Here is a 13,797-nt window from a genome sequence, read left to right as displayed (position 1 = left end):
ATCTCATACCTCTAAGAGCCGTCAGCGTTGGCTATTACTCGAAACCACCCTTAAAAATCTCTCTAAAATTCTTAAAATCAGAAAACCATGAAATTTTTTGTTAGGATTATACTTAGAAAATTAAAACTTACAACACAACTTTATTTACATAACAAAAATCATTCTGCAAAATTGTTGATCCGTGGAACTGGAAAAAACCAGTTCAAAGAAAACGTGCTGCAAAAGCAATTAGATAGATGTGCAAGTAATAAGAATTTTTAGGCTTCATTGGAATTTCAGAACTTTCTGGGGGTTTGAAACATTAGAATGCCATTTTTGCTTCTTTTCTTTAACCTAAATTTGTAAAGCTTTAAAGATCTATATTAAAGCAGATATTCACTTTGGCTTAATAGAGTGTAAAATTAATTAGCTTCGTTAGCTTTTTTCATAGGGTATTAGTGGCCTTGGAAAGTATGCATGCCTCTTTTGTCTTCGTTATCAATGCTTATCTGGGATCTTGGACTTGAAAAATATATTTTTATGACTGACAGATACAAAACATTTAATATTGTACTAATTTTCTTTTTCCTTTAGGCCTATTTATGCTGGTGTATAAAGGGGGACTTTAGTACCAGTAGGAGAAACGTATTTTGTTGCAAATATTGCATGGCTACAAACCCATAAAGAATGGAACTAAAAGTTCGGGCATATATTTGCATATCAAAATGTTTTTTTAAAAAAGAGGATATAAAAGGCTAAATAATCTCTTTCATAATAGTCATCGTCTGTCTGTATGTCCGCGAAAGCTGCGTCTGGAACACAAAATATTTAAAATACGCACCAATGACAAATGCGATCAAAAGGATATTATCCTTATGCGACTGTGCAACACCGTTTAACCCTATTTGGTCCGAGGGGGGCGGATTCCCCCCCCCCTGACAATTTGTTATTAATAACTCCTTATCGCTAGGTTATATGGCTATGAAACTTAATGAGTTTCAATATATATCTATTCGACACCTGCATCCCAAATATTTAGATCCCATACCTTTCAGAGACTTTGATATTGGTCATTACTTGAAACTACCCCTAAAAATCTCTATGAAATCCTCATAATGGGGAAAATTTAACAACTTCTGTTAGGATTATCCTTAGAAGTTGAAACTTGCATCACAACTTTGTTTGGACATGTGATCAATCCGATTTCCCGACTTTGTCAAATTTTATTCGAAAATCGGAAAAAATTTTGGCAATTTTTTTTGCGATCCACGTAAAAACCGGTAAATATGTTAAATAACTTTTATTTAGCTTTCAGAAACTTTAAACAGAATGACAAAATTCCCTCTTGAACAAAAGTAGTTAAATTTTAAGCAGATAGTGGCATTTTTACCAAGTTTGAAGCTTCTGATGACGTCACAGAAAATGTGCTGACAGAAACAAAAATTTATTGATGCCATTTTGTTCCCTTTATGACGTACTATAAGCGTGCCAAGTTTTATTCAATTTACCAACTTACCATTAACAGTTACCTGAACTACGGATCTTTTGGATGTAAAGTTATCTTTGTGAAAAACTGCTAGAAGTTGAAATTTTACTGTGTCATTGTAAGTTACGTTCTTTAACATTAATTTGTATGTTGTACCCATAAATGTAGCAGATAATCTACCAGTACCAAATAATTTGATTGCATCAGGTTCTAGAGCTGGACTGAGACCAATTAAGATAGTTGAAGTAGTGTTTGCCAACACATCTACGTATAACGTTAGGACAGCCTCACCGGCTGATGGATTTACTCTCCATTTTATCACTAATGAATTGCCATTTGTTACTGTTACATTTGATGATTCAGGTTCAATTGTTCCTCCAAAACCTACAGTAAATTCATAAAGAAAAGAAAATTACAATTTGCTTTACCGTACACATTCTTTTGTTTTTTTACGGTAAAATAATTGTAAATTATAAAAAGCGTTGTGTAAGAGTATGACTTAACCAAAAATATTTATATACTTCAAGTCAAAATAGAAATTTTTGTATTTATCATGGTCGGACGAGTGATTAGATCTCAGGCTACGTAAATAGTCGCCGGAAAACACTTTATACAATGAAACTTCAATTCAATATGAAATATTTAAACACGAAAATGACATTTCTGTCTCGTCACTAATCTATAGCCTCATTATATAAGAATGAGTGTGTTTTTTTTAAAAAAATTTGCGTGTTCCTTACCTGCGTTAAAAAGAGTTTTGTGTATGTGAATTCTAATAGTGGTTGAACCAAAGCAATATATTGACAATATTACCCCGGACGATCATAATCCTTTTATAAAAATATTCAAAAAAGCAACCCGGATGACAGATTTTACAGCTACTATAATTGATTTTACATTTACGAACACACAAGCAAATACTTCGTAGAGTCTTTTTTCTTTTATCGTATTGTGAGCATGAATAGGCTGCGCTCTAAAACTAAACCAATGAAAATGCGAACCAATTAGAATAGAATGTAAAAATTTTACGAACTGTTGTCACTGTATTCTGACTGGAGTGAATATAGGAAACTTAAAATCCTTGTAATTCCAACATAGTAAAAGCGAGGGAAGTGATGCTATTTGACACATTAAAACGGTTAAAATCATCTGGCAGAGAATTAAGAATTACTTATAATGGCGTGATTAATTTTGTTACACTATAAAACTATCTTGGCATTATAGTTGATGATAACCTCGCGATGTTTCAAAACTTCAATCGATCATGCAAATGTTCCAGCTCACGTCTCAGAATACAAGAAAATATTTTTCTAGCATCAAATCACCTCCAGTAAAGTTGGAAGTTGCCAGTCCTGTCTTCAACGTTGCAGGTGGTACTGTGGACAGTAGTTTAACTTTATATATACGTGATATTACCAATATCTCAGATTAAGAAAAAGTCTGTTTCAACATCTTTAAATTGATTTTTTGCCTTAATATTTACATTATAACTTTATTGACAGCGTTGTTTTTTTCTTTTCACAAAGTGAAAATTGCAATTCATTTGTGCCTTTTATTGTCATTGTAACATACTTCATTTTTCATTTTTACCACCCTCAAATTGCTTTTAACTTAACTAATTTACTATTTTTTTCTCATATACTTAGGTTCACAATTTTTATTATCAACAGGACGAATCTTACCAGTAGTTTTACTGTACACACTGTTTGTATATATGATTGAAGTTCTTATCCTGCATAAATATTTATGAAATAAAATATAATAAAATAACATAAATAAAGTACAGTAACTAAAATTAAGTTATTTCGATTGATTAAACCCCTTTCCTATTTAACAAAAGTTTATGAAATGTAAGAAGTTAACCACACTTTGGAAGTGTGATAAATTCTGTTATTTTATTCTGTATAATATTCTCTAATTTATAAATAAGGTATGGCACAAATTTAATAAATAAACCCAAAATGAAGAATAATTGACTGTACCTGCCTGGCTGTTAAGTATCACAAGATATACCGATGCTAAAATATAAATACAACTTCCATAATTCTGCAAACATTCGATTATTTTAATTTGTACCATAATGAAATATAAAACTTTTAACTTGTATCAGAAAAATCTTTTATTTAATTCACAAATTAAATGTGTAAGTTATCTCTTAATTACATATCGTTAATGTTTAATTTAAGTGGGCTTACTCATCAAGGATGACCTTATTGACTTTCACTTCCGTACCAATCAATTAATTAATGCGATGCCACTTACGTAAAATACGTAAAAAATCAGACTTTTGATTTATCAATTTTGATTTTAAAAATATGGTTCTGCATTCCACCCTATTCTAGGCATTTTTAGCGATATACAAAGCATGCATTTTAGCACAGTTTGAATTTAGAGGACCTGATACACAGTTAATAGAAAAACAAAATAATTAAGTCCGTCCTGTTCTATGTCATTTACCCAATTTTTTTAATAACTGAAAAACACTGAGAAAAAGTTTGAATTGATTATTTTCCGAAATCTTTCAAAATTTTACTGAATTATTGGTTGCATATCTTTATTAACGGAGTTCGATTGTATGTGCTTCAGAGGCATAAAAGATTATTAAAAAATTTTACATACGATGTTTCTTTATAAAAATATCCTTTATAAGAGTACCAGGATGTGATTAACGGTTGAAACAATTCCTATCGTTAGGAACAATAGAAAAAGGAACATCTAATGAACAGCCTAGTTAAAGTTTTAATATTCTTGTAGGTGATTGGTTAATTTTGCTGTGGGAAAGCACCCAAGGTACTAAAGGTCCTGCACAGTATTTATTTTTTCACAAACACAAACTTAAACATGTGATTTAATGTTGATTAAAACCTACAAAATCAGTACCTGAATATCTCTTCCCAGGGCATTTTTTGGATTTCTGATATGTGGGTAGCTACTTCATTTGCGCCTTCCGCATGTCAGATACCAAAAATAAAGCTTTGGAGACGTGATTGATAAGAACAGTAGCAAATTATGCTTCACCATCACTTTCATGTGGTTGTTGTGGAATAATAGGTATGCAGAAGTGTGGCGAAAAATATTGCAGAGTCAACCTAAATGATTTCTGGTTTCACATTTTAACCACGCCTGTCTAATAAATGAAATTCTTATTTGGAAAGTAATTTATGAAGACTTTGTGGTTTCGCTAAACAACTGATGACACTAAAATGACTGAGTTTTACTTCTATTTGTTTAAATTACCTCGTAACCAGAGCAAGTGATATTTTCACCCCGGCACCATTTTGTTATTATATGGAAAAATTAAGATGAGCCAAAGGCGCGCCAACTCATTTGCAACCGGGGAAAATAACAAGATAGCGCACGCATTAATTAAACAAGGAATGATATATAATCCTGTGTTGATTTTAGTGAACAAATTTTTGCAACTGTCAACAAACTATTGCATTGTCTACATTTACATAAATTCTTATATACATATACTTACATGAATTCTTATATACATGAATTCTCCTATGCAATAAGTAGGTTATCAACAAGTTCATCGCTCCATTTAAATTTACTTTCGGTCATTTTCTTCTCAGCATTCAATGTCTTCTTTCTTGCAGTCAGTTCAGTTCAATGTGCGTTTGTTGACTGGGAAAATTCTACCATTATTGTTCATGATATCGGCTACTTCCCATGTGCCAACTCGCTCTTGACCCGTGACAAGCTATTACATGGGCGAGTCAGCTCGCTTAGGCGAGCTGGCCCAACCTCGTTCCCAGAGCAATTTTTGCCTTTTTATATCCGAGACGGCGCGAAGAAATGACATTGGGCCAGGCTGGTTAAAATCAACACGATTCGTGCTGATTTTTATTTTTTTCAAAATTTGTTCATTTTGTTAAGAATTTCATGCGAACCGCCGAGAACAGTGTATTGCTATAATTTATGCAAAACAATCCTGGATCGAAATCATGGATAGAGTTTTATATTTAATCAGCAACAAATTAGCTAAAAGTGTTTAGTGTTTTTGGCAGTGTTGCCTTTGCTTTTTTTGGCTATATACTAATTTTAAATATATATTTATTTTAAAGTTTTTAGCCATCCATAGCTAGCTAGCTAGCAAAGCTTGTGGTTGTGCAAACATGTGCAAAGTAAGGTAGTTATGATTTTTAGCTTTCTTTATTTTTTATTATAGTTAAAATTGAAAGTACTTTTAGCTAGCCACAGCTAGCTACCAAGCCACAGAATTATCAGAGGTTTTTGTAATTAGAATTACTGAAAATGCTAGCTATAGCTATTAGTTTAGTTTTAGTACTTTTTTAGGAACATGTAGTCTTTCTAATTCCATTTTTTTCTTGAGGCTTTATCACGCCGGCGTTATGGTATATTATAATAATATTGAGTCATTAAACGTCATCAACATAACCATGTGTCAGATACGTTTAGACGTATATAATAACTGGCTCCTTTCGTCTGTTATTGTTGTAACGTGCATTTACACCGAAATAAAATCGTATTGTCATAACTTTTTTTGGCTGAAAATTTATAATTTTCTTTAAAAATAATCTTATCGCTCTGTATTTGAGCTAGCTAGATAGCTGCTAAACATGTTTTCAAGCAAACCTACATTGTGTTTTTTACTACACCTTGTGCACAAAAGCTAGCTTAGGTAGCTTTCTATCTCTAGTCTCTATTAGCTACCTCCTCAACTGCACTGCAAAAAAAAATGAAGCTTACTTTAGCAGTCTCTAAAAGTACAACTAAAAGCTATTTAATTTTGTTTGCACGTTAAGCTATACTAACAATGCTAAATATTTTATTTTTCACAAAAGTAAATGCAGTCCAGCAGAACATAAACACTCCAGCATCCCTTTCGCACATATACTTTACACGCCATTTTTGTTTTTCTGTTATTATTCAATTCTTTACGTACAAAATAATTTATCTTCAAAATTAACGGAAAATTGAGAAACCAATGAGATAGCAGAACTGACCAGTGTGACCCAGGGTCATTTTTTCTCGCTGTCCAAGATTATCAGAAAGAGAAAAATGGGCCTTGGGACAAGGTTGAGCTGGCCCGGGTTGAAAAAACGAGCTGGTTCGGCAAATGAGCCAACCCGTTTTCAACCCACCTCATATAATCACAATTGTCTTTTAGAAGAAAGTTGTGTTTAAAAATAGATTTCCTTTTAAACGAGCCATCACCTGGTCAGCTCGCCTCATATAAAATGCGGACCTTGTGGAAGCTAAAGACGGGAATATTAGTGATTCTCTATGTAGCGTATATCCGTGCGCTCCGCCGGCATAGTTTTTTTAGAGTCAACTGCAAATCTTAACAATTAACACCAACGGGGAAGCATTTAAAATGGCTGCATCTGTATTACGGAAGTTTTTACAGAAGCCATATTTTGGAAATATTTGAAAAGTTTTGTTGTGGTTTTGATGGAATATATGTATTTTGTGAGCAATACTTTTACAGAAAATGTTATATACTATTGGCTATTACGCGAAGGGAAAAAAATAAACAAAACACAGCCTGGAAATTAACAAGTGAAAAGACATCATCATTATTATCCTTTTTGCAAAACATTAGCTAGCTATATAACCTTTAAGAAATGACGAGTGTCTTTCTAGCCCATTCCGCATAATAAGAATATATACTCATAGATTAAAAACGTATATGTAAAAACTCATAGATTATATATCTAGCTATGAACTAGAAAGCTACAACAAAACTATTTTGCTTTTCTGATAACCAGAAACAAACTGAAGCTATTTTAGAAAATCCCTAACAGCAAATCACTGCAAAATCTTGACAATGTTATCAAATCTAAAAACTACAATTACTCTGGACTCTCCTATATAAACTAGAACAAAAATAAACAGTGAAAATAAAAAAATAAATTTTTACTTTCTGTTAAAGGTTTAATGAAATGAACATTTAGTAAACGAAAACGCGCAATAATAACACTATATAGCCTAATGATAGATGAGGAACCCTTCAACACTTTTTGCAAGATATGGAAAATCACTTAAAAAATAGAATTCAACACAAGACAATTTGACAATTCTACCTTTCACTTTACACTTTGCCTAGCTACACTTCAATTTTCATATATATTTTCTTTATATAGTAAATTTTTAAAAGGAAGTTTCAGCCTGCAAAAAGTTGAAGGTTAGTCCTCTCGATTACTTATTCGACTCAACATGCCCATTGAAAAGCGACAAGAGGTACAGTTTTACGATATTTACATTTTAGGAAAGCACACAGGCATCGGTTATCGACTTTTCAGCAAAACACATCACATTAAGTGGTATAATATTTCATATACGTTAAACAAAAATATGCTATTGTCAAGGTAAGTGTACAAGCGTAAACACCAGTTTGGCCTACTAAGTTGAAGGACGGTCCTCTTGATTACTCATTCGACTCAATATGTTCTTTGAAAAAGGAAAAGAGGTACAATTTTTACGAGATTTACATTTTAAGGAGAGTACCCAGGCATCAGTTATCAACTTTTTGGCAAAACACATTATACTAGGAGATTTCATATTTATGTAAACAACAATTAAAAGGCAGTAAAGCACTTCATTTATCCACATTTCAATGCGGAACAATTTTTTCCATGTATTTGCCATCACAAATAGGGCATTTTTCAAGTTCTAACTTCAAAAACATTGCTCACAATGATCATTGCGATTTTCTGGAACATAAGGAGCACGTTTTGATATGTAATTTCTTTTGTCATAACTGTTTTCACGAAGATGAATTAGCTAAATGAATTCATGTCGGAAGTTAATGGCCAACGATTTCGATAGGTGGTATTATCAGCATATTTAGCGATGCGCTGGTGTTTTCGCTTCCTTACTGCCATTGTATTGCATCCCAATCCAAGGGTGTATTATGCAAGACACTCAGCAACATTGTATGGAGAAATGTGGCACAGCGTCCACATGCTTGGAGACATACGCAAATCAAAAGTAGAACAGGCATGAAATAACTCTTTTCCCTCAATTCCCATACCTTCTAACAATGCTTGAATATAATCGTTAATACGGACATTGTATGAGAGCAAATTTTGGCATTGATTTGTAAAATACGCAATGCAACTTTGTTTTCATTCCATCACCATATGTATTGCTGAGTAACATTAAAATAAGCAAAGGAAAATGTTGCATGTAAAGATAACTTTCTTTGCCACGGAAACAAAATGAAAACTGCTTTTCCGGCATTTTCATTAAACCATGTTTTGACTTTTAACGATAAAAAATTACAATTCATCTCTTACCCAATGAAGTCAACAAATTTAAAAAACAGACAGTGACGGTGAAATTTTTTTTCAAAACTGGGTAAGGAACAGAAATTTGATGGGATTATTTTTGAGATGGAGATGTTCAGCTTTGGCAGCATCAATATAATGTTCCATAGGTGGTGTGAACTCTTGGCGGCTTTTTAGGGTGGAGATGAATGTAGTGATTGTTAATTGTTTAGTAGATTCAGCCAACTTAGAAGATTGGAGGGTTAGTTTCAACTTTTCGAATTTTTCGGCATCTGCTAACCTTTTCGAATAAGTGAAAGGAACCCAATATTTTGATCCTGTCCCAGTCTTCGAAAACTTTTTCTTGGGGTTTGTCTTATTAGTGAGAGTAACATTGTCAAACATTAGAAAGTTGCACCAATTGGTAATTTACCTCCTAGGAAAGCCAACATCTTTAAATCGTTAGAAATAGCTCCAACGTTGAACTCAACATCATACAACACATTACTAACAACAACTGAAAAAACTTCACTTTCAAGGTATGTCAAATCACAAACTAACTTTTTAAAAAATTGTCTAACATGCTAACTATTTTCATCAACTTTGGTCCCAAACAAGAGAAACTGCTCTTCACTGCTTTGAATTCGAACACCAACATTTAAAAAAGAAACCACAAATGCCAATACATGGACCACTATCTCTCCCAACAGATAAATTGAAAAGAAAGGAAGTAGGATGTTTGTGTTCGTGGTTATCACATTCAAGTAATTTATCGTTTCTACCGATTTAACTTTCAAGTAAAATTGCGCAAGTGTCAAAATATATTCTGCAGGGTTACGATAATTACCACGGATAGGTACCACAACATGCTGCACATGCGTATAGGCGTAATACCCTTTTCCAAAATATTTATCGCAACTTTGGTTTAACATGAAAACACAGGAAATAGCCTGCCATTAATCGGTCTAGCTAAAACAATCGCAACTTTATTTTGTAGAATACGTGTTCATGAGAGTTAATGCCAAGAAATACTTTTTCTTCCATTTCGCACCAGAAAACATACAGATTATAAAACTGGATTTTGTTAAACGATGTAAATAAGAATTGCACCAAAAGACCTGTTTGAAGCTCGTCTAGAAATTTTCTCTCGAAATCATAAGAAATTGCAACACTAATGTTAGTATTTGGTAAATTTGATGTCGTAAATTCAGGTCAATTCCTTTCCTGTTTTCTGTTCACAAGACATTTATCGGTTACTTGTAAAAATTGAAAATTTTTAGACCTAACACTCTTAGGTACAATAACTACCCTTTGCCTAACAGGGTAAAAATTAGGTTTTTTGACGGTTTTAAGTATAATGGCAAAGGAAATTAGACTTACTTAAACCGGCCAACAGAATTCGATCGGACAGTGTTTTTAAAACACATCACTTGCTTCAAAGAATATATAATGGCCATTAATTTGCGTTCACATTACCAGTTAAGTGCAAAAATGGGGACATTTTTTTATCATATTTCTTTGCTTGTGAATTTGCCGCTTGTCTGACATAACTTATCGTAGCTTTTGTTACTAGGCATATTTTTGCTAGCGTTGGTCACCTCCTTTTACACACAATAGTATCGCCTATGTTTATCTCATCTTGAACTGTGGCTTCTCAAAATCAAATCAATCTTGCCCGGAAACAGTTATTTTACAAAATATCTGAACTGGAATAGTGAATAACTAATAACATTTTTACGCGTTATTAACAAGTCAGCAGAAAAAATGTTGCGTTGCTTACCTAAGTGGAAGTTAATGACCACTGCAGCTGTTGTAATGAAATATAAATATTTTTTTCTTTTTTTCTTACAACATGTCGCCTCGTCGTTCTATTCTGAAAGTAATTACCGGCTTGCTTAAAGTCTTTTAAATTCAAGTTATTGTAAAAGTTACTAAACAGTCAATATGCAGACTAAATCAAATTACTATCAAAACATAATTGAAGTTAACTTTAATTTACTTATTATATTGTACATACAGAATATAGAAAGATGCTATCAGAACAGCAATAATACTTCTTCCTAAACACCTTCTATCTAACTAGACTTGTAGTATGACACTTAATATCTTAATTTTAGCTTTAAAGGCAGACCCGTCAGAACAGGGGGTCAGAGGGGTAATCCCCCTAGAAAGAAATTTCTAGAATTTGCAAAATTTTTGATACTACACACACAGGATACACTTACTTACGACCTACGTAAGATTAAATGGATTTTAATGGGGATCTCGCCCCTCGACTCTGGTTTCAGTTTTGCCTTGCGGCACATGTTTGAATCCAAATGATTTATTAGTTCTTACATCTGTTGACTGTCACGCGACATAGTAAGCAAATGTTACGAACTTACGCCAAGAGAAAAAATTTAATCCTGAAATCATGTCTCAGCTTATTTACTAGCTTATTTACGTCCTGACGCAACAACGATCAACCAAAGTTGCCCGGACTTGTTTCAGCTTAGTAGTACTTAATAGCACAGAAGCCCTATGACGGTTGTTTCAACGTATCACGACAAGGCATGTTCTTTCGTAAGGGTTTATAGTTTGACTAGACAAAACCCGTGACGGTTGCATCTATGTACTGATCAGACTGTGAGCCGTTTTGGTGTAAATACCCGTCAATCATACACGGAACATTTTTGGAAATTAAAGTTAACAGGCAGAGAATTGTTTCATATTTTAAAACAGCTAAAGAGCCAGCTAGTTCTATTACATATTTCATTGTAGGTTTTGGATTAGTGGGAATTGGCTATTACAATTATACTACCACATGGATCCGGCGTTGAAGCGCAAGGTTAAGCTACAATCTAATCTTCTTGTCATTTCCATTGTTCTTTCGCTGAAAGGCGCGTAATCACCCTTATCAAAAAATTAACAGATACATTTTTTATATTTATTTCAAAGTTCAGACGGAGTTATGACATTTGAGGATATAAAACCTACTAGAAGTGAAAATAATGGTACTTCAATATCTTGAATTTGTTGTGTTTTTTTCAGACTCCATATTTAATAAGCGGGCCGTCGCAAAATGTTCGTGTGAAACCATAGGTGAACAAACGGCCTTATCTTTAAATGAGCACTGAGATGGAGTTCGATAAAATCCCCACTATGATAGGCTCCGTTGACGCTGTTCTTTTTGGCTTGTTTTTCTTTGTAAAAACATGCCATCAAGAAATGGAAAGAAATTTGGTTCTGTTTAAAAAAGTGGCCGCGCATAAAAACATCCGTATCCCTTCCTCCACTTAGATTTAATTTTCTTCTATTCTATTTGCCATTGTTTTTGGAGACCAGAAAAAACAAAAAAAGAAATCACAGCATTGCCTTGTGGTTATTAATTATGATAATTAATGCTTATCACGCTCTTTCTTTTTTTATTAGCATGACCGGGATTGCATAATATAATATAAGCTAAAAAAACCAACTAGGGAGAATACTCATTGCATACTGTCTCCATGAGGAAACGACTAACTGTTTGAACAGAGGAAAATAATCAAAAAGTAAGACAGCTAGCGAGGCGAAGCTTTCTTCAGAAACAACAACAAGAGGAGGTCGTTGTTGCAAAGAAGTCTGATTTCAGTAAGTTAAAACGTTTAAATAATAAAAAAGCAACACAGAAACTTCGATTGATTTATCTGATTTATCATGTTCGGAACTTTGTAGATACATTTGTAAAAGCATTACGATGGAAACACAGCTACAGATGCTCTCCCTCATTCTTTATTTTTTCTGTAATGGCATGAATCCAGCAACCATGTGATCGATTTTGCCGTGCGTTTATTATCGCATGATTCGTTTAATGAAATGCAATGGCGGTTCTGTAGGCGAAGAGAAATTGGGAAGAGAAAAAATATCATGTTTTTTTTCCCGGATTTTTATCTCCCACTACCCCTGAAATGTTTATAAAACCCTTATAATAAAGAAGTTATAATAACTCTTATCAGGATTATCACATAACTTTGTTTCCACAAGGAAAATCATTTTGCTTGTTTTGGTCACGTAATTTATCCGATTTCTCCATTTTTCGAATTTTATCCGGAAATCGAAAAAAACGGATTTTTGGGAAATATTTGGCAGTTTTTTATGCGTTCTATGTAAAAACCGGAATATATGTTAATTAATTTTTATTTAACTTTCAGAAACTTCAAACAGGTTGCAAAAATTTGCTCTAGAACTAATTTTAAGCTTTTGTTGACGTCACAGAAAATGTGCTGACGTAAGTAAAAATTTATTGCTGCCATTTTGTTTCTTTTGTAACGTACTATAAGTGTGATAAGTTTGTGTGAAAATCAGTGTGTTATTCCCTCTCGTCTTCCCCATCGTACAACAATCAAATTGGTTTAGTTTCAGTTTTTTCTAGCGAACATAGTGTTGTAGTTTGCTCCGGTTATCTACCCATATATAAGTTGTTGATAGTGGCAATTTGTGTTGTTGTTTTCTTATTTTTCAAAAAACTAATACGGACTAATCAATAACTAATCAAAAAGAAAAGGAGAGGAAATAAAACACCGATGTTCACACAAGAGTTATTGAGGGGAAAGGGGGACGGCGGATTCAGCACCCCATACTTGGGTGCTGAATCCGCCTTGAAGATTTGAATTCTAATCGAATTCCATTTTATACCACCTGTTAATGTTCCTAATGATATATTACATTCTCGTATTACGTTTTTAATGACTAGTACTGTAAATAGTTTTAAAAAAGATAAAAATATGAGAATTTCCAAAAAATACATATTTTCTTCAGCCATTGTCTCATTATGACGTATGTAAACCTAAATATTTTGTCCCTAATTAAGTCACAACATATTGATGCTTCTTTATGCCAAGTTTCGTCACTTAAAACCAAACTGAACAAAAGTTACAGCCCGCGGGCACTTTATGACCCCCCCATACTTACAAGGATAAAAAAAGCCCATTCCAAATAGGGTAAAGAAAAAAATTTTCATGAGCAGAAATTTACGACGGAAAATCTTTTCCTAAGACATTTTTTAGCGAATTTTGCGCTATGTGCGACAATAAATAAGTTTAGTGATCAAGCGTAATGTTGACATTTTCATATCTT

General features: G+C 33.2%; 1 protein-coding gene across 1 annotated transcript; it reads right to left on the bottom strand.

The window, feature by feature from the left end:
* Positions 1-1,339: 1,339 nt before the first annotated feature.
* LOC130636865 (uncharacterized) lies at positions 1,340-2,614 on the bottom strand. Its single transcript, XM_057446713.1, has 4 exons — positions 2,508-2,614; positions 2,324-2,444; positions 1,894-1,963; positions 1,340-1,849 (listed from the first exon to the last, which is right to left on the bottom strand). The coding sequence occupies exons 1-4, from the start codon at positions 2,612-2,614 to the stop codon at positions 1,479-1,481; spliced, it is 669 nt and encodes a 222-aa protein (XP_057302696.1). The 3' UTR covers positions 1,340-1,478.
* Positions 2,615-13,797: the final 11,183 nt, after the last annotated feature.

Source organism: Hydractinia symbiolongicarpus, chromosome 3, assembly GCF_029227915.1.
Source record: "Hydractinia symbiolongicarpus strain clone_291-10 chromosome 3, HSymV2.1, whole genome shotgun sequence".
In the NCBI taxonomy this organism is placed as follows: domain Eukaryota; kingdom Metazoa; phylum Cnidaria; class Hydrozoa; order Anthoathecata; family Hydractiniidae; genus Hydractinia; species Hydractinia symbiolongicarpus.
Note: the sequence above shows the minus strand (reverse complement) of the source record. Positions and strands in the feature narration are given on the sequence as shown.